Raw genomic sequence first — 19,410 nt, 5'->3', positions numbered from 1 at the left:
TTATTGAGAAATAACTACTTGCCTTCATGCAACTTGACAGTGGGCTGCTATTAGCCTGAATGATTGTCGTGATTTAACCTGGCAGGTTAATCAGAAAAGAAAAAGAAGGGCTAATGTTCTCCTAGAATATCAGAGAATAAAATAGCAGATGATGCAGGTGAGGTGGCCTCTGGGGAAATGTGCTAGAACCTTCTAGGTATTGCTTTGATACTGCCCTGTGTACAAGTGATGGTGTCATGAGCTGGAATTGTTTAGAGTATTCGTGGCTTGCTCTGTGCCCCAGCATCTCTCTGAATAACTCAGCAGATCAAAGAAAATGTATCATCTGCTGTGGTTTGCCATTTCTGTCTCTGGCTTTTTTGGTTCTTGTGTGTTAAAAGCATTTTTTTGCTGAAGCCAGTGCATGTGTTGCAAAAGTGCTGTGGCCACTCACAGCACCAAATGTGTATATGTACAGCACAGTAAAATAAATGGAAGTGTGTTAATACTGGTATAGGTGCAGTCATCCTCATTACACCCACTGCCATTTCTAAGCATGTATTTTAATTGATGAAGAAGTGAGTGGAAGGAGAGCATGCAGAGGAAGTGCTGTCATCAGCATAGATGGGTAAATGCGATGCACAAATACACACGCCCTTTAAATCTGCTCATTTCGTTACTCTTCAGGTCTCTTATTACAGGGGTTTCCAACATATTTATTTTCTGACTTACTCATACAAGATGTGGAAAATGATGTAAGAACTGATGAGAATAGGGAGGGTGAAAAAGATGTTGGGAAAACAGTCATATGTGTCTGAATCAGAGACCAATAACCTGTCTGCTGGCAAGTTATGTTTTTGCTCATTTGTTATTGCAAAGCTAGACGTTAGTTCTTTTAAATTCAATTTTTTTTTTGTTTTGTTTTTGTGGGATTTTTAAAAACAAACCAAGTGACTGTGAGAACGAAAACAAAGCAAGATGGTGATGAAAGAGCTGAAATGCAGAACATCCTTGTCCCTGCTGAGTTCAGACACTGCTCAAGTCACTTCACCTGTACCTTAGCTCAGCTTTGTGTAAGATGCAATCAACACTTTCCCTATGGCAGTGGCTTGACGTTTTATTACTGTAAAACTTTATCTCAGGGCTTACATTTAATAAACACACAGGGAGTTATTTAACAACATTATTAACAGCAATGACAGAGGTGTGCTTTTCCATAGAATTCAACACTTTTTGAAAGAGGAAAATAGCAAGGCTGCTTTGGGCTCAGCCTTGTTTCCCCCTCATCCCCTGTCCTCTCTGGCCCAAGATCCTAGGACCAAAATCTCTGAGCAAAGCTGCTTTTCTTATTACTTTAAAAACATCTTGACAGCAAGCCTATTTTTCTGCTGACTTATATTTGTCCAACATGCTTATTATTTAAGCAAGAAGACCTTTTCCTATAGCTTAGTGTGTTCAGAAGGGAGAAGAACTCTGTCAAATTCCAATTTCCTCTGTTTTATTAAAGCTTAAGGAGTTATTGCTGTAACTGTTAATGACTGGTTAATGGCTTTCTTGGGGAAAGGAGTCTTGATATGACACCTCTTTCAGTGCAGAGGTGCTGTGTGAAACCTACCTTGGACTTGCAGGTTTTGAGGTGCTCCTGGCTCCAGATGTAGGCTGTGGTGGGTGCTGGTCAGACCTTGACACTACTCTGAATGGCTGAGGGTTTTTACCCTCTGGTATCCTCCAGCAAAGTGCCCTAGTGGCCTCAAAATCCTGGTGTTCCCTTCTTACAAAACCAACCCTCGTGTTCTAGTTTCTCTCCACCCTGCACTTGGGTCACAACAGCCCCATGCAACACTACGGGCTGGGGGAAGAGTGGCTGGAAAGTGGCCTAAGTGTGAAAGAACCTGGGGATGCTGGTCAACAGTTGGATGAACATGAGCCAGCAGTGTGTCCAGGTGGCCAAGAAGGTCAATGACATCCTGGCCTGTATAAGCAATAGTGTGGCCAGCAGGACCAGGAAAGCGATAGCCCCCCTGTACTCAGCACTGGCGAGGCCACACCTCGAATCCTGTGTTCAGTTCTGGGCCCTCGCTAAAAGAAAGACATTGAGGCACTGGAGTGTGTCCAGAGAAGAACTTAAACCTCACACTCCCCGCTGACTTTCTCAGCCCACTTGTTCCAGGTGTGGGTACCTGCACTAGCAGAGGCAGGCGACTGCAGGCATCTTCCACCAAAACCACCCTTCCAGAAGCTTGTGAGCTACTGGTATAAACCTTATTACTGCAACATGGCCTTGGCCAGAATAGCATTGGCCAGGTCACCTTTACAGTCAAAATTTGCCTCCCCCATGGACACGAAGCAAGCAGCATGCTACCCAAAAGCCTTGCCTACCTCTTGTTCATCCCTAAGATGATGTTATACTTAACAAGCTCCATGGTCTGTAAAGAGAGCAATCAAACAAAAGCTTCTCTGATTAAGTTAGTTGTGGCACAAATATATTGGCAGGTGTATGAGGTTTTTAAATCCTCCTGCCATTGTGAGAAGATAAAATTCCCAACACAAATGGCAACTCTGCAGCAAGATTCTAACATAATTATAGTAATTATATTGTCTCTGCACTCCCTTATAAATCAGTGACAGTATATATTTAATGAGCTCTTTCCTGTTCAGCAGGTTGCTCCCAGCCACTCAGATTTGCAACTGCAATGCAGAGTTATCTTAAAATAACATTAACCCTTGGAAGTGAGGTCCCTTTCTGCAGGGATGCAGGCAAGTCTCTTGGAGCAGGGCCTGACACCATACAACCTTTCCTGCACCACTGGAACACATAAGCAGGCTTTGGAGCAAGCCCCCTGTGCAGATCTGATTTGCCTTGAATAAAATTTTGCCAGTTCTGCCTGTGTGAGCTGGATGTGGTAGATGTGAGCATTGTCAGAATGCATGTAACCTGCATGCAGGTTACAAGCAGCTGAGCCCAAAATGGTTTATGTTTCACAGTCTGATGCTGTGTCCTGTAGGAAAGCCAAGGGATTTTCTTGTCTTTTCACAGCAATCAGATGTAGTCCATCGGCTGTGTCCATGCAGAGGCACTGCTGGAGGCACAGCAGGACATGTGAGGTGGTGCCAGTGCTCTCTTTACACAAGAGCATGCAGCTGCCCCAGGCTGCTTGGCCAATCCCATGCATCCCCGTCAATAGGGAGGTAACACAGGTTGCTCTGGGGACGTGCTGCGTGTGGGCCATCTAAAATCCAGCACTTGTCTGCAGAGAAGCTTTTTACATTTTCACTCCAGGCAGAAAGACAGTTAATCATGTCTCTCACTGCATGCACATGATGAAGTAATCCCCAACCTGGCAGGAAAGCTTACATGAAGCTGTACACTAAAACACCTTCACTGCAAACCTCGATGAGAGCCTTACCTGCGTCCCTTGCTTCATCCCCATAAATCGGCCCACTGACACACAGGGAATTTGACAACTCTGAAAACTGAAAATGGGTGCACCCAAAATGACCACAGCCAGTGGTGCCCAGTGCCCCCTGTGCAATGAATTTGCCCCTCAGCCTTTCCCAGCAGCAGGCTTGGCACCAGCTCCTGTTCATACCCTGCTGGGACCTCCAAGAGGCCTGATGAAATCCACAGGCTCAAGCAATGATGCTTTTTACAAAAACAGTGCACTGTGTCAATCTTAATAAGAGGTGGCAACAGAAGAAAAACAGTTTGGCAAACTTCTTTCAAATCCAGTCTATTTATTCATTTTAAATATAGTTGTATGGATTTGGGGTAGCTCCCTAATTGTTTAGAAGCCTCAAATATTCAGATTTATGCCTAATTTATTTTCTGATATCTATCATGAGATACATGCAGCTTTCTTCAGTGCAGCTTTTCTTCTTGAATCTCAGCTTGTCAAAGGAAAAAGAAAGTCATTTCAGCAGATACCATCTGTGCAGCTCTGGATTTACTTAAGCATCAAATAATACAAAGTACCAATTCAGAGTTCAAGCCAAACACATGCGAGTCTAAAATCTGTTTCCTGGGCTCTATAAAGTTAAGTCAGCCCAAAATTTTAAACATGACTTAAACTGCCCCCTTTACATTTTTTCCTGTTACTGCTAATCAGCAGTGAATATATTTGATCTTCAGATGCTTTACAGATTAAGGGGTTTCTCTGGCTTGGGCTGGACCTGCAGTTTTGGGTCAGCACATCACCCTGACCCAAAACTCACCCTGATGCCAGGATGTCCCTGAACTGCAGCACTGCTCAGCGCTGACCAGCACAAACCTGCTAGTGGACATACCTCCATCTTGGGAGGCTGATGGCCTAAGTGGGGAAACACACATCTCCTCCTACCACATATCCCTTCCCCTGCAGCAACAGGGGAAACTTCAGAAACCATCCTTTTAAGCACGAAGATAAACCAATCATGAAAATCAGATCATTGCATGGAGAGCCTGTGGATGGGCTGTCCTTGCCTGCAAAGCCTGAGTGCTTTTAACTTGAGACAAGGAGAGGAATTAAGGTCTTCTCCTGTGCTTATGTGTGTTTGAGACCCACATGTGAGCAGGATGTTTTGCGCTTCACCACTTCTTTTGTTGTGACGCTCAAACGATTTCCCACTGAAAACCAACACGCTTGTTGTTGGTGTCTTAGTAGAAGAAATTAAATCTGACATTTCAGTGTTATTTGATTTCACATCCCTGTACACCATTGTATAATTTCACCACCTACTCATTTTTTTTCTTCACGCACAAAGGCATTTAGAGAAAATACAATCCTTGAACGAATACTTAGAGAAAGGTTGTAATCAGCTGGGATACAAATCAGACAGTTTATTTGCTTGAAAAACAAGGAAAGGAGGCGGAAATTAAATGGAATCCTTTCTTTCCTGTGAACTTAGGGCACCAAAAAATTGTATCAGAAAACTATAACATGAGAAGAAAAATAGTTGAAAAACTTCGCAGGTAACAGTGCTCCTGAGCTATTGCACTAAAAATAACACGAAGGTCGAAGATCTGATTCATTAGATGTCTTCTGTGTTCATAGGAAAAAAAAAAAGCTACAGAAAAAGACTCATAAACTTTTCCGAGAGCAAAACAACTAGATATCCCACGTAAATCATTAGATATATCAACATTTAGAGGTCAGATAGGCAGCAACTGAGTCATGCTGGGAGAACATGCAGAATGTAGACACCTAAGATCAAAACTGGGATTCGAAAAGTTCCTCCAACTGTCTAATCCATGTAAATACTCAGTCCTGGGAAAGAGGAGAAGTGTGGCACACTGGAAAGCAGCTGGGGCACCGAGCTTATGAATTGCCTCAAGAGCCTGCTTTCTCAGGCATCTTCCTCCAGCTCTTTTACTGGACCTGGCTCACAGGGCAGAGGAACAGCAGTCACAGACCAGCGCCTTGCTCTGCCAGAGGGCTGCAGGCAGACAATCCCCGTGGAGACAAGGAAAGCTCATGATTATGTTATACAAAAATGCAGATGCTGAGCTCCATCTCATACACCCCTCCAGTGAGTCAGCTCAAATTTAACAAATGCACATGATCACAAGTGTCAGGACTATCACCTATTTTTTTTTTTTTTTGACTATGTATAACTATTCTAACTTCCTCATAGATACTTATACCTTGGCAGTGTTGGTTGACAAGAAGTTCAACATGACCCAACAATGTGCACTTGCAGCCCAGAAAACCAACCATATCCTGGACTGCATCAAAAACAGCGTGGCCAACAGGTTGAGGGAAGTGATTCTGCCCTTCTACTCCACCCTTATGAGACCCTACTCTACTGCATCCACATCTGGGGCTCCCAACACAGGAAGGATTGGAGCAAGTTGCAATGGAGGACCACAAAAATGATCAGAGGGCTGAAACACCTCTCCTATGTAGACAGGCTGAGAGCCTGGAAAAGAGAAGGCTCCAGGGAGATCCTATAGCACCTTCCAGTACCTAAAGGGAGCTGGAGAGGGAATTTGGACAAGGGCATGTAGTGATAGGACAAGGAGCAATGGCTTTAAACTGAAAGAGGGTAGATTTGGGTTAGATATTATGAAGAAATTCTTTATTTGTAAAGGTGGTGAGACACTGGCAGAGGTTACCCAGAGAAGCTATAGATGCCACATCCCCAGAAGTGTTCAAGGCCAGGTTGGATGGGGTTCTGAGCAACCCACTCTAGTGGAAGGTCTCCCTGTCCATGGCAGGAGGGTTGCACTAGATTAACTATAAGGATCCTTTCAACCCAAACCACTCTGATTCTAAGATTCATGCAAGTTTCACAGCAGTTTACAGTCTAAGACATTATACAAATATAATTAGCAAACCTTAACATATTTTCCAATTCATTTAAAGTTATTAAATAAGTCAAAGGTAACCTTTTTTCCAGTTCTTTGGCACTTCTTGAGAGTAGGATAGTGTGATCAATCCTCTACTCCAATAATTTTCCAGTTCATAAAATGTTCACAGAAATAAGAGAAAGCCCAGCTGGGGACAAGGTTAGGAGCTTGTCCAGAGCAGCTGCCTGACTCAAGGCAGGATTCATCTGTGGCTAATGCATTGTCATCAGATACGTTTCTGATTGCCATGCACATCCAAAGAATCCCCCTCTGCAACCTCTTCCAGTCCTCCACAATCTTTCCTGTTACACAGTTCCTCCCTAGTGACTAATCTAAATCTTTTTTGATTCAATAAGCCTATTATTTCTTGTTCTAGCCACCACCAACATAAAAGACACCACAAAGGTGAAAGAAATAAATCATTCTCTTCATTTTTGAGACTTGTATTTCCTTTGAGTATTCTGTAGGCAACCCTACTCAAACTCCTTCAATCTTCTTATAATTCTCATTCGCATATACTTACGTTCTCATGGTTTCTAGATTTTTCTTAAATATCACTGCTTTTCTCTGACCTGTATGCATTTTTCCTAACAAGCATGACATATAAAACTAGACCTGATATTTCAGCTGATGCCTCTCGAAAACAGAACAGAATGAGGTACTTCATGTCATATGGATGATACAGTCTTTATAAACCTCTCAATACTTCTGTAAATTTTGCAGAATCACTATGTTGTTAGAATAGAACACAAAACGCATGCCAGACAACTACCTGATCACAAAATGCATGCCAGACAACTACCTGACTTTTTTCTGCTGGGCTAACCTTTAATTCCTTTCTTTCTTGTTTGCAAAGTTTGTCAGTTCTGTCCAATTTCCCAAGATGATTCTGAATCTTATTTCCACCCTTCAATATGCTTTTTTCCCTCCTATATGTCCTGCCCGAAACAGATCACAAAACAGTCGCAAAACCTTGTGCATATGTATCCTGCAAGCCAACAATCACTGCTTATGCTCTTTTTTTTATTCTGTACCCCTGAAAAAAAAGAAAAAGGAAAAGAAAAAGGAAAAGGAAAAAAGACAACAAAGAAAAAAGAAAAACAAAGACACAAAGTTATTTATTTGTTTGTTTGTTAAAAAAAAAACAAACCATATTTTTACCATAAGGACTGGTAAGAAAGCATAGAACAGTGAAACAGCAGATCCTCTTTCCCACAGGGAAATGTATAGGCACCTATGGCATATTTGAAAAGTGTGTGTGCTGTGAAAGTAATCTCTATTTATAGAGAGTTTTAAAACTGATTTATAATCATATATAAGACAGTTCTGTCAAAGTTTGCTAAAGACAGTTCAAATACAATACTGAGAGGAAGAGAGAATAGGAAGACCTGGCCAATGTTTCAAGCACAATTCTTTTCCTCTCTTACTTGTTTTTCATTTCTACATTAGAAGAAGCAGGATTTGAACCTGCGTTGGAAATAGCTTTATATTTAAGTCAATGAAAGTAAGCGGTTATTTCACATAGTTTAGCATAACATTTCCTCTTCTTTCAGTTTTTATTTTAGATTATAAAACTGTGGTCTGCTTACATTGGAGTCCCACAGTTGGACAACACAGCACTCCAGGACTGGATCCAGTGCACCAAAGCCATTGATTCCTACTGCCTTGACTCTAAAAAGTGTTAAGGGATAAATTTGACATTTACGGGGATAAAGTTACTGCAAGCTTTGGAAAAGATGCTAAGGCAAAAAAAAAGTGTTGTTCAGCACCTTGATTTCTCAATAAAATAGAGCAAAGAAGGAAACTAAAACCAATTCAAAACATGAATACAAATTTACATTTGCTATTACAAATCTTCTTAGTTCAAGTCCTCCTGTCATTTATTTAGATGTGACAGCAAATAGAAGCCCCACATTTTAAGGCCATTTTTCCACATTTATCATTTAAACTTTGGACTCCATTTTAAGCAACCAGCAAGCTGGGGTTAACTTATGCAATAAACTCGCTCTGTTCTGCTGTGCTGGAGTCCAACCAGTGACAGTTCTGCTCTCAGTCATAACACGGTAAATACCAATTTTGCTCACACAGGCATAAATTCTTCAATCTGTCAGAGGAAAGAGACAGATAACTGCCCAACTGTCAGGAGCTTCCTAGGGTCCTGCAAGTATCTTGGATAACTTGGACTAGGAATTTTTCTGCCTTTGTGGACTTCAATAGGAATGGAAAAGTTCCTGGTGACTTAAAGGAATTTGTCCCAAACAGGAATATCTGTATACATAATAGTAACTATAGAAGATATCTTGTGCAAGGAAAGGAGAAAAAAGGGCTCATATTGAGCAAAAGAGAAAATCTAGGACAGCAGTGCGAATCACAGAACAAGTTTAGCAATGGAAATGTGCATCAAAAGGATGCAAAACCTGAAAACAAGTGAAAATCTTTGAAACAGACCCTTCAGAGAGTTATAGCCAGTGAAATAACAAAGCATTTTTGGTCCAAGGAGACAAACATGAATCCTAAATACAAAGTGTTCTCACAGTGACATGACTAGTTAGGATTCTGTGTAAAAACTCAACTTCAGACCACAGAGATTCTTATGCCATTGCTAATTTCACTTAGAAACACATTAATATTTGGCAGCTCTGAAAATACTTTTGCTTCACGTGCTCTTGAAAGAATAAAGTTAGAAAGAGTGAAAAGTATGAAATTTGGTGCCTAGCAAAGAGTCACAGAGAAAGAAACACTTTTAGACTCTGAAAATTACAATTTTACATTATTTTACTAACTGCTGTACGCAAAGAAGCCAGTTCATAGAGCCACAGATTATTTCCATAACTAGAAATAACTGGTGACCTGAAAAAAATCCACCATCTGTACAACCCAACATTGAGCTGGGTTGCAATTGTCTTATGAGCCGAAGGAGTAACTTCATGTACAACCTTGAAGCTCTTGATGAAACAAGTCAATCCCTCCCATCACTGGTGAAGAGAAACATTTCTCTGTACTAAGAATGCACTGCTTCAGATGTAGTGTTCTTCATCTCCTCCATTCATGAGCAATGACAACTTTCCCCCTTCCTCCTCAACAAAACCATTACGTCTTGGCAGCTTGTCTGAAGCCAAGGAAGAGAAAGACACTTGGCTAATCTGATCCCAAGGAGCCAGTCTGGAAGAATCCCTTCTTCTATCATCCATTCCAATATGAACACTGATTTGAGAAGGAGTGAGTGGCTTCATGTGGCCTTGAGCTCGAGCTTCATAACTTTCTGTGTCTGGCTTCTTGTAACTAAGAAAAGAAAGAGAAAAGATGTTTAATACCAAGATGTCAACGTGTAGAAGCATCTTCTGCATTGGAACAAATCTGAAACTTCTGATAACCTAACTGTATTGAAAGTATCTCTATAGAAAAAATAAATTTATAGATTAATTACATACGTTTAAATTAACAGCTTCCTATTAATAGCTCACAAATAATTAATTTAAGATGTGTGGTGTCAAGAATGTAACAGTCTCAAAAATCAGCTACAGAATAATAATTTTTATTACTACTTAATTTCTGAGCCTGCCAATTCTCTCAAGCCAAGACAGGCACAGAAGGATAGGGGGGATGATGGAGAAATGGCAGAACACCTCTTGAGATGCCTTTGATCTCAAGTTTTCAATCATTCAAGGCCACATACCATTCATTGGTTGAGCACTCTTTTGCTGCATTTAGGGACATGGGTAGTGGTGGCCTTGGTGCTGTCAGGTTAATGGTTGGACTCAACCATCTTAAAGGTCTTTTCAAACCCATTTGCAGAATCAGAAACATAGTGCAGTAACTGATTTCCTATGTTATTTTATACTATACTGTACTGTACTATACTGTAATATACAAAAGACCCCAGCCACAGTAAAAATATGTGAAGGTTTGGATTAATTTCAAACACCATAAAAAGTCTTATTTTCGAAAGATGTTTGCTCTCTATGCTGTTAAGAACAGGTCCAATGTAACTACCAAAAAGGGCACCCAAAAATGCAGCATTAATAAAATTAATAGAATTTGAAAAATCTTGTTATAGTTCAGAAAAAATAGAGAAAGATATCTGTAGCAAGGTGCAAAAGAATACATATACTGCTTCTCTGTTTCTCTTTGGCTAATTTAAATAGACAAAAATAAAAACGAAACAGGTACAAATATTTTTTAAAAAATCAACTGCTACATCATGGAGAATTATCTTTTGAATGACTTGTTCACCTGATATCCACAGCAAAACCTGCTGATCATTACCTTACTTGGTATTGAACTACATTTGCAACACATGGGCTCAGGAGGCATCAGCTGCTAGTTAAAGAATGCTCAGCACTGTCTTAGTCCAGGTGAGTTCATAATAGCAACATCTGTCTCTTTTGGAGCCAAGGATAAGACAGAACAACCCCAGGATAAAGGACTGTCAGGCTAAAATGCTGACAGCAGCTGCTGCACCACCCGCTACAACATCAACATGACCAAGTCCATCTAGGTATAGAAAGCCCAAAGTGTGTCCCACTTGCATCCCATCATCAGTGTTGTCATGGTTCCCCAACTGATAAGTGTAAGACAACTTGCCATTTCAGCTGCAGGGAAGACAGCAGGACAGACACAGAAGAAGCTGCCATTGCAGCTGATCCCATCCAAGGCTCAAGCACAAGGCCAACAGGCATGAACGCACCTAGAAAAAAAAATATGGACATGAGCCAGAGCCACCCGCCCCAACACAAGCATTTCCATTCCTGCATACTATGGAACAGATCAGCAGTTCTACAGCATGACTTGCTGAGACCTCCATAAACACAACTACATCAATATATATATTTACTCACTTATTTCTAAACATGACCCTTCCGTTGCAAGGGATGACATTTGTACAAATACAGCTACAAGACTGTGGCCACAGGTAATTATATTTGTCCCTTCCAGCTATTCTGCACAGATGAAACACAGCAAAGGCAACAGAAAGACTAGACTATCGTACAGGCAAAGGAAGAAGTTACTCATAAACAAAATGAGGAATGCTTGAAGTAAATTTTAAGTAGGAATCTGAAGCATGTGGTATAGAGGATGCAAGTAGTAGGAGAGAAAATGTGTGATTCAGGGTGAATAAAAGAGGGAGCACCCAGAAATGGGGTGGTGTATCTGATTAGAGCTGAGTTTGATTATATAGAAACAAATCCCCAAGTACTGCTATGTCAAGTAAGAGTATGGTTTTAATTTCATAGAACTACGTATTCCTAAGAGTTTAAAATTTGGCAAACAAATATTTTTGTTCAAATAAAAAAAAAAAGTATTTATTTTGTCATCCTTCTACCAAATTTTAAATAATCTAGGAACCTCTCTTTGGTTCCTTGAGCAGGGAATCCTACAAGATGCACTACAGAGTTCAACTATACTGCTGCCTTCAACAAGCTGAGCTCTAGCAGCCACATACCTGCTGCTATGGGTATTCCAAGCAGATTATAAATTAAGGCAAGAATTAGATTTATTCGTATTCTTCGAACTGTTCTCTTCGATAAATGAATACTGGCAACTACATCCAGCAGGTCATTCTGCAAGACAGAAAAGCACTGAGTGTTTTCCACATGCAGTCTTCAGAATACCACACCAAAAAGAGGAGCGTCAGGGATAAAAGAGGACAGGTTAAAACTGTAGTGCTCACTCGGATAAGAACAACATCTGCTGCTTCAATGGCAACATCGGTGCCTGTTCCAATTGCAATTCCAATATCAGCCCTGGCTAGTGCAGGGGAATCATTGACTCCATCACCAACCATTGCAACCTTCCTCCTCCCATTTTGGAGTTCCTGGACCTTGGCAACCTTGTGAGAAGGAAGAACCTCGGCAAACACTTTTTTGATCCCAACCTATGTACAAAGAAAGACACCCAGTTGGTGATACGCTTCATGCTGAAAGGAGAGCCATTTGCTGTTCTGGTGAAGGGGAAACACAGGAATATCAACCCAACTGATTCCAGTGAAGGCAATCTTGCAAGCTACACAGAAAGCTGAAGAGCATCATGCCTTTGGCATAAAAAAAGGCCTGATGAGAGCCCCCGCCATCTTTACTGCAAAGATGCTGGCAAATGATGCTCTGCCCTAAGCATTATGCCCTGCAGGGCTTCTGAAGCTCCACTATCCTAGCAATAAGTGTTTAATGGTTAAAAGAGGCAGTTTTCAGCTAACCATGCTGCATGATGCACCAATAAAAGTTTCAGTAAAATCACAGAATCATAGAATAGATTATGTTGGAAAAGACCTCTAAGATCATCGAGTCCAACTGTTAACCCAGCACTGCCAAGTCCATAAGCACCACATCCACATCTCTTTTAAATACCTCCATGGATGGTGACTCCACCACTGCCCCACGCAGATATTTTCTCTTGTCCTGTTGTTTGTTACTTGGCAGAAGAGACCAACGCCCACCTGGTTTACAACCTTATTTCAGGTAGTTGTAGAGAGTGATAAGGTCCCCACTGAGCCTCCGTTTCTCCAGACTAAACAACCCCAGTTCCTCAGCCGTTCCTCATTTTGCATTTAGAGTTTGAGATCAGGGGAATCTCCTATAAACCCAACATCCTTTCAACTGCTATGCTTCTTACAATAATTCATATTGTTACTACTGTGTTACCCTTGAAGATACTGACAAATCTCCACTTCCCTTGTTGTGAACACGACTGGACCTTCAAGGAACCTTCCTTCATCAGTAACCAAACAGGACTGCCCTTCAGTGAAGGGAAGCAGAAGGCTTCAGTTCAGCAACTGATTACTGCAAGGAACTCTATACCTCTGGAGAAGACTGCATGTCTTCAGCAGCCACTGGCCTTTACTATGTCATAGGACCTGACCTGATTTGCAGTCCAGTTCAAGAAATGTTAGTCTTCATTTAACATTTCCAGAGAAACTGGGATTCCAGGGAAACTGAAGTCCTACTTCAAATTCACTGGGGCAAACCAGAGTTTTAAAACCTCATCATATATTTTTTTGAAACACAAAGAAGCAGATACCTGAGTAGCAATGGCTTTTGCAGTTTTTCTGTTGTCCCCCGTTATCAGCACCACATCTATTCCCATGCTTTTCAGTGTATGCACAGCAAGGGCTGCCTCCTGCTTGACAGTGTCTGCTATTGCAATCATTCCACACAACACACCTGCACAAAGAAACGCCCTCTGTTAGAGAGAGCTGTAGGAGGCAAAGTGGCAGCAAGAGAAGGGGCTTCCCCTCTATCACTTCAACACATTCTGGGCATTATTGCCTGCATAACTGTCTGCAGCTTTCTCATTTACGGTCTCTTTCTTTCCTCATTTATCTGTTTCAGATCAAACAGTAAACTGTTTAAATATATCAATATATATATAAATATATCCTTAAATATATCAAACAGTAGCTTTTAAACATGCCTGACTGCTATATTTTATTGTATAAATAAACATGATAGTGGGCCAGAGAAAGTTTTGGAATTTGTGCCCAGGAGAAATGTTGAAGCCAATCCTCCAAGAGGAAGCACATAGAGTGTCTGGTTTTATGTCCCCTACGCTTTCAGGGTTGGATCTCTATTAGAATTACTTTCACAAAGAGGTGTTGGCATCTGCCTTCCAACCCATTGACTTAAAGGTGCATCCATGTGCACATGCCTCTCAAAATTGCCCTCTAGGAGCATCAAGAATATTTGTACAGTAAATGAATCACAGGCCTCATTTCAAGATCACATATGCACTGGCAATCTATGACTATTACAACCATTTGTTATATCAAGGTATTATCTGGGATCTCTTTCTGTATAGCCTAGAGCAGAACCTCACTAGCAAAACTCATTGAGTCTAATTTATATTTGACTGATCTAATGAATTATCATGTTTATTTATTACATGTTTTGAAACCGGTGATGCAATAGGTTGGCCTGTGACCCCTAGGTGATGTAAAGTCAGGATTGGACATGGCACTGCACTGGTACTGCTTTTTTGAACAACAGTCTTAGACAACAGGGGTTTCAGAAATTATTACTTACATTAAAAACTACACAACAAAATCTTATAAACACTGCTCTATGGTAAAAGCTTCTTTTAAGAACACCTTGATACTTTGCAGTTCACAAGCAGTTCTGCACCAAAAGCTTGGTAGCTTCTTGCCACTAAGCCAGTGATCAGCTGCTCCAGAGTTTGCTTTTATCCCTTCCTCAGTAGGATCAACTGATATTTATTGTCACTCCAAGGAACAGCAGTTACCATCTATAGCCACCAGTACAGCAGTCTGTCCTTTCGTTTCATGGTCTGTCATTGCATCATTCACATCATTTGCAATATTCAAGCCATTGCGTCGCATCCACTCACGATTTCCGATCAACACTGAGTATGTATGAGATGGTGATGGACCTTTGTGCACAGACAAAAAGAAAAATTAGCAACTCGAAAATAGTGTACACAAGCAGAGATGTTCAAGGATGACAAGTTGGGCATAGGCAGTGCCTGAAGACAGCCTCATGAAACTTTTCTCCTTCAAGACGCAATCTGTGCCTGTTTACATACAGAAATGTGTCATGAATTTAATAGAGGTATTTGCCTGTATTTGCCTTTGTCAGTTGGCACTGTTTTTCTGAATAAGTGCAGTATGTATGTTTAGTAAATGCCATCCTCCTTTGTTCTCACAGCTAATGACTTCTTTCAAATATAAAGGCTATTTCTGACGAGAAAAAAGTAGTTTTGTTCTAATAAACAATGAACCTCATTATTAATTCAATCCAACTTCACAAGAGCCGTATGAGAAGGTGAGAAAATATTACATTAACACCATTTACAAATGGTACAGTTCTGATGATTAAAGTTCTTATTCTATTTAATTCTTCTAATAGCTTTCTTAAAAAGGTCAGGAGCACCACAGCCTTTTGAAGAGAACTGATGAGCTTCTTAAGGAAGGTTTTAAATACCTTTTCTTTCTCTCCTACACTACAAAAGACCAAAGTGGCTTCCAGAGAGTCTGAAACAAACCCAAGTGTATTGGCCTAATCAAAAATATCACACACTGAAACTCTGTTTTCAGATGTAAAGTGCTTTATTGTGCATCTGATGAATTTTTTTTTTTTACTTAAATGCTCTGAGAGGTATATGAACAGAAAACAAAAGGCCAAAGTTAATAAGGAACTGAAGGGTAGGATATAAAAGGTTGCACTAAGAAATATATGTTAAAGGTAACTGTTCTAAATGGGAAGATATCACTAACTGGCAAACTTTGCTGTCTGCAGGACCATTCTTCTATCCAAAAGGAATATTGCATAAGTATTGTATGTAATTTTCAAGTATCCATCACTGTAGCATCCAAATTCTCATTTAGATTTCTGAATTGCAGCGAGATCAAGAGTTGCAGAAAAGAGCTTCAATTTTTGCTAAGCCACATTTTGGTCCTCTTTGTTCTTTGCCTCCTTCTGCCACAAATCCATTTTTCTGTTGTTCCTAGTCCAGTAGGATTGGTTTAAAACGGTCAGCACTGTTGATTCATCATCGCTCACATTGCCACTGGTGGTCACCTCAGGGGCAGACTTACCACATGATTCCAAGAGCGTGATCACCGCGTTATCTCCCAGAGGAGCCCTGCTGTCTCCACTCCTGTTAGCATCCAGATTATCGAAACCCTGATTGGCTGTGCCGAGGATGGCCTCAACTCCTCTGACTTTGCAGCTGATACCACAGCCTGGGACTGCCTGGAAGTCGGTGCAGTATCCCAGACTCTGAGTGCCAAGCTCCTGCAGACATAACCAGAGGTCATCACCGGTCTGTTCTGCCCAAATTGGGTACAAACATTAGTTAACTCCTGCAAAAAAAAGGCCTCACTCCTCTTGACAATGACTGACCAACCAAAAATTAGCACAGAGTATTAGTAGCACAGAACTAAAAATAAGCATGTTTTGGATGTGCTGTGGCTTAGACTTCCAGAAAGGGACAGCATACAGGTCACATTCAGGTCTCAGCCCTGGCACCAGCAAACTATAAAGAACAGCTTTTCCTGGTAGCTTAAGCATGAAAAAGTTAGATTGGTGGTTCACGACTTCAGCCAAGATTAGGAATTGAAGAGAAATAATATAACATTAAGCCACACACCTTCTGAAAAGATGCAACTTCTAACTGGCTGTGGTAGATCAGACCTTTTATATACACATATATATATATATGTATACATATATGTAAAAGTATAGTGAAAACCTGTTTCTAATTCCTAGAGTGATCTAGCTGGATGATAAGGAACTGGGTTTTCCTGTTGAGTTAGAGAGAGAAGCCAATGAGTACCTTCAAGATAAGAAAAGGATTACCAGGATCCTATCAGTTTCAAAAAGAGCGGAGAAAATATTTATCTATAAACAAGTTACTCTGGGTTGTTTCTGGAAGTTGGAACTATATGTATCTTTTAGTGACCTTCTTAAAACACAGGGATGATAAGATGGGTGGTAAGAATATTATCAAACAGTATACCGTTACAATTCATATAAGCTATGATCCAGTAATAACTGGTGCATGGGATAACTACAGAAGTATCAGGGTACTAAGAGAACTTGTAAATAGAAAATGTAAAATACAAGAAAGGCAACCAGTTAATTACTCATACTCATACTTCTAAATTCAGTGTTCAGTTCTAAATTTTATCAGTGAAAGATCTATCACTAATAAGTTTTATATATTCTTTCCAATTATTTTTTCCCTAAATCAATCAAGGACTTTTCTTAGCAGAAAGAAATAGTTTATTTGAACAGGCTTCCTATTTTCATTATGATTTGTGCTTTCAATCTTTCTGAAACATTTAAGGAACACAATATATACAGGACCTCTGAGGATTTGTTAAATTTGCAAAGATTTGAGTAATCCATTAATTAATTTGTGAAATTCACAAAATATTACAGTTTAATATTCAAGTTTTAAATCTCTTTCCCTAATTTATTGAAATGAGCAAGTGACTAAGAGAAGTGACTACAGTCAGGTAACACAAGAAATGTCACTACATTTGCTTCACAATGCTATTTTAAGTATAATTATTGCTCCTGTACATATTCCACAATCCTTATTTTTCTATTAATTCAAGAAAAACTTTGTAAGGTGTTGCTTCTTACCAGAAAAGCACAGCTTAAAATATACCTTCTGGTAATGTCCAGACTAAGATGCACAACCATAAAAGCACAGAATAACAGAATATGCTGAGTTGGAAGAGGCCCACAAGGATCATCAAGTCCAACCCTTTGCTTTGCACAGGACCATTCCCAAGAGTCACATCATATGCTTGAGAGTATTGTCCAAACACTTCTTGAACTCTGTCAGGTTTGGTGCTGTGAACACTGCCCCGGGGAGCCTGTTCCAGTGCCCAACCACCCTCTAGGTGAAGAACCTCTTTCTAATATCCAACCTAAACCTCCCCTGACACAACTTCCAGCCATTCCCTCAGGTCCTGTTACTGGTTACCATAGAGAAGAGATCTGTGTCTCCCCCTCTGCTTCCCCTCACAAGGAAGTCGTAACTGCAATGAGGTCTCCCCTCAGTCTCCTCCTCTCCAGGCTGAACAGACCAAGTGCCCTTAGCTGCTCCTCATATGGCTTCCTCTCAGTCTTCATTTGGACACTCTCTAATAGCTCAATATCTTTCCTATATTGTGGTGCCCAAAACTGCACACAATATTCAAGGTGAGGCCGCACCAGTGCAGAGTAGAGCGGGACAATCCCCTCCCTCGACTGGCTGGCAATTCTGTGCCTGATACCCCCCAGGACACAGTTGGCCCTCCTGGCTGCCAGGGCACTCCTGACTCAGATTCAACTTGCCATCGACCAGGACTCCCAGGTCCCTTTCCATGGCACTGCTTTCCAGCATCTCATTCCTGTCTGTCCGTACATCCAGGGTTGCCCCACCTCACGTACAGAATCTGGCACTTTCCCTTGTTGAACTTCAATGTGGTTGGTGATTGCCCGGTCTTCTAATTTGTTAAGATCTCTCTGCAGTACCTCCCTGCCTTCAGCCTCCCAGCTTTTCAGCCTGTTAATTTTCAGGCAGGCCTGTCCCTCTGGAACTTGATCCTTTTATATAACATTTCTGCATTTGCACAGACACCTTCAGGCCTTAGATGAAATAGGAAGACTAAGTACCTCTTTGCAATATTTAGTGACTGCCACTCCTAAAGGATGCTCACTGCTGGCTTCTGCAGTGCCAATAATCGCCAGTACCTTCTTCAGGGAGATCACAGCTGTGTCTCCCAACAAAAGCACCCTCATGACTTTAGGAACTCCATAGGTGATGGTCCCAGTTTTATCAAACATTACAGTCTTGATCTGCAAGAAATAAACCACAGTTACTCCCTAAGCCCTGTGAGTAAAGGGATGCTCATATGTTTATATGTTTTTGGAACATAAATGCAGTCAAGACCTTAAGAAATAGTTGACTATATCCACAAGAAGACAGAATAACCCTACAAAAGTAGGGATTCCTGTATGTACCTTAAACTATTTGTACAGTACACCTCCTCATACTTTTTTATTCATTCCCCATACAGTGATTTCACTCAAGCTACACCATCATCCTGTACCTACATCAGGATCTCAGACAACAGCATCATTGTAGGACTTAGATGCACACACAAAGGAGTCTTGTATTCTCATGCAAGACTCATGCAATGGCACCTTAATCACTTTTTCCACAACCTATGTGATGCAAAGAGGGCTTTTATGAATGCTGTTCTAAACAATTGACGAAAGAGGGCTCAGGAAGTGGTTTGGTGATAGAGAAGGTAGAGAGAGTGTAAGAAGCTGCAAGAAATTCAAGAACCTAAGCAAAATCAACATCATGCTAATTCAAACCCAGCAGTCACTTTTTAGTCAGCCCAATAGGTCTTGAGGAATCAGGAATGAACCAAAAAATACAGCCCAACATATCATGAAATCCAAAGCTAAAGTTAATTCTAATGCTGCAAATAAACACAGCAGAGAGAAACACAAGAAAAAAAACTTACCAAAGTAGGCATTTTTTCCATTCCCAGCTATTTCAACACATCAGCCTTGCAGAATCCCAATTTTCAAAGCCCTGACCCTAGCTTTGCTTAGATCCAAAAGGTAAAAGTTCCAGCATTATTTAGCAGT

At 40.8% G+C, this 19,410-nt stretch overlaps 1 protein-coding gene across 5 annotated transcripts in view; it reads right to left on the bottom strand.

Annotated features, from left to right (window-relative positions):
- Positions 1 to 7,269: 7,269 nt before the first annotated feature.
- The window catches only part of ATP7B (ATPase copper transporting beta), a 45,015-nt gene continuing 32,874 nt past the window's right edge, over positions 7,270 to 19,410 (bottom strand). For 4 of the 5 annotated variants that reach the window (XM_032678937.1, XM_032678933.1, XM_032678934.1 and 1 more), the window contains 8 exons: positions 18,424 to 18,606; positions 15,849 to 16,047; positions 14,537 to 14,683; positions 13,319 to 13,461; positions 11,976 to 12,179; positions 11,748 to 11,865; positions 10,889 to 10,991; positions 7,270 to 9,586 (listed from right to left, as the gene is read on the bottom strand). In XM_032678937.1, the coding sequence (XP_032534828.1) occupies positions 9,322 to 9,586; positions 10,889 to 10,991; positions 11,748 to 11,865; positions 11,976 to 12,179; positions 13,319 to 13,461; positions 14,537 to 14,683; positions 15,849 to 16,047; positions 18,424 to 18,606 (1,362 nt within the window). In that variant the 3' untranslated portion in view covers positions 7,270 to 9,321. The remainder of the gene's footprint in view (positions 9,587 to 10,888; positions 10,992 to 11,747; positions 11,866 to 11,975; positions 12,180 to 13,318; positions 13,462 to 14,536; positions 14,684 to 15,848; positions 16,048 to 18,423; positions 18,607 to 19,410) is intronic. The other variant, XM_032678936.1, reaches the window with a different exon arrangement.

The sequence above is a fragment of the Chiroxiphia lanceolata genome, chromosome 2 (assembly GCF_009829145.1).
Source record: "Chiroxiphia lanceolata isolate bChiLan1 chromosome 2, bChiLan1.pri, whole genome shotgun sequence".
Classification (NCBI taxonomy): Eukaryota; Metazoa; Chordata; class Aves; order Passeriformes; family Pipridae; genus Chiroxiphia; species Chiroxiphia lanceolata.
Note: the sequence above shows the minus strand (reverse complement) of the source record. Positions and strands in the feature narration are given on the sequence as shown.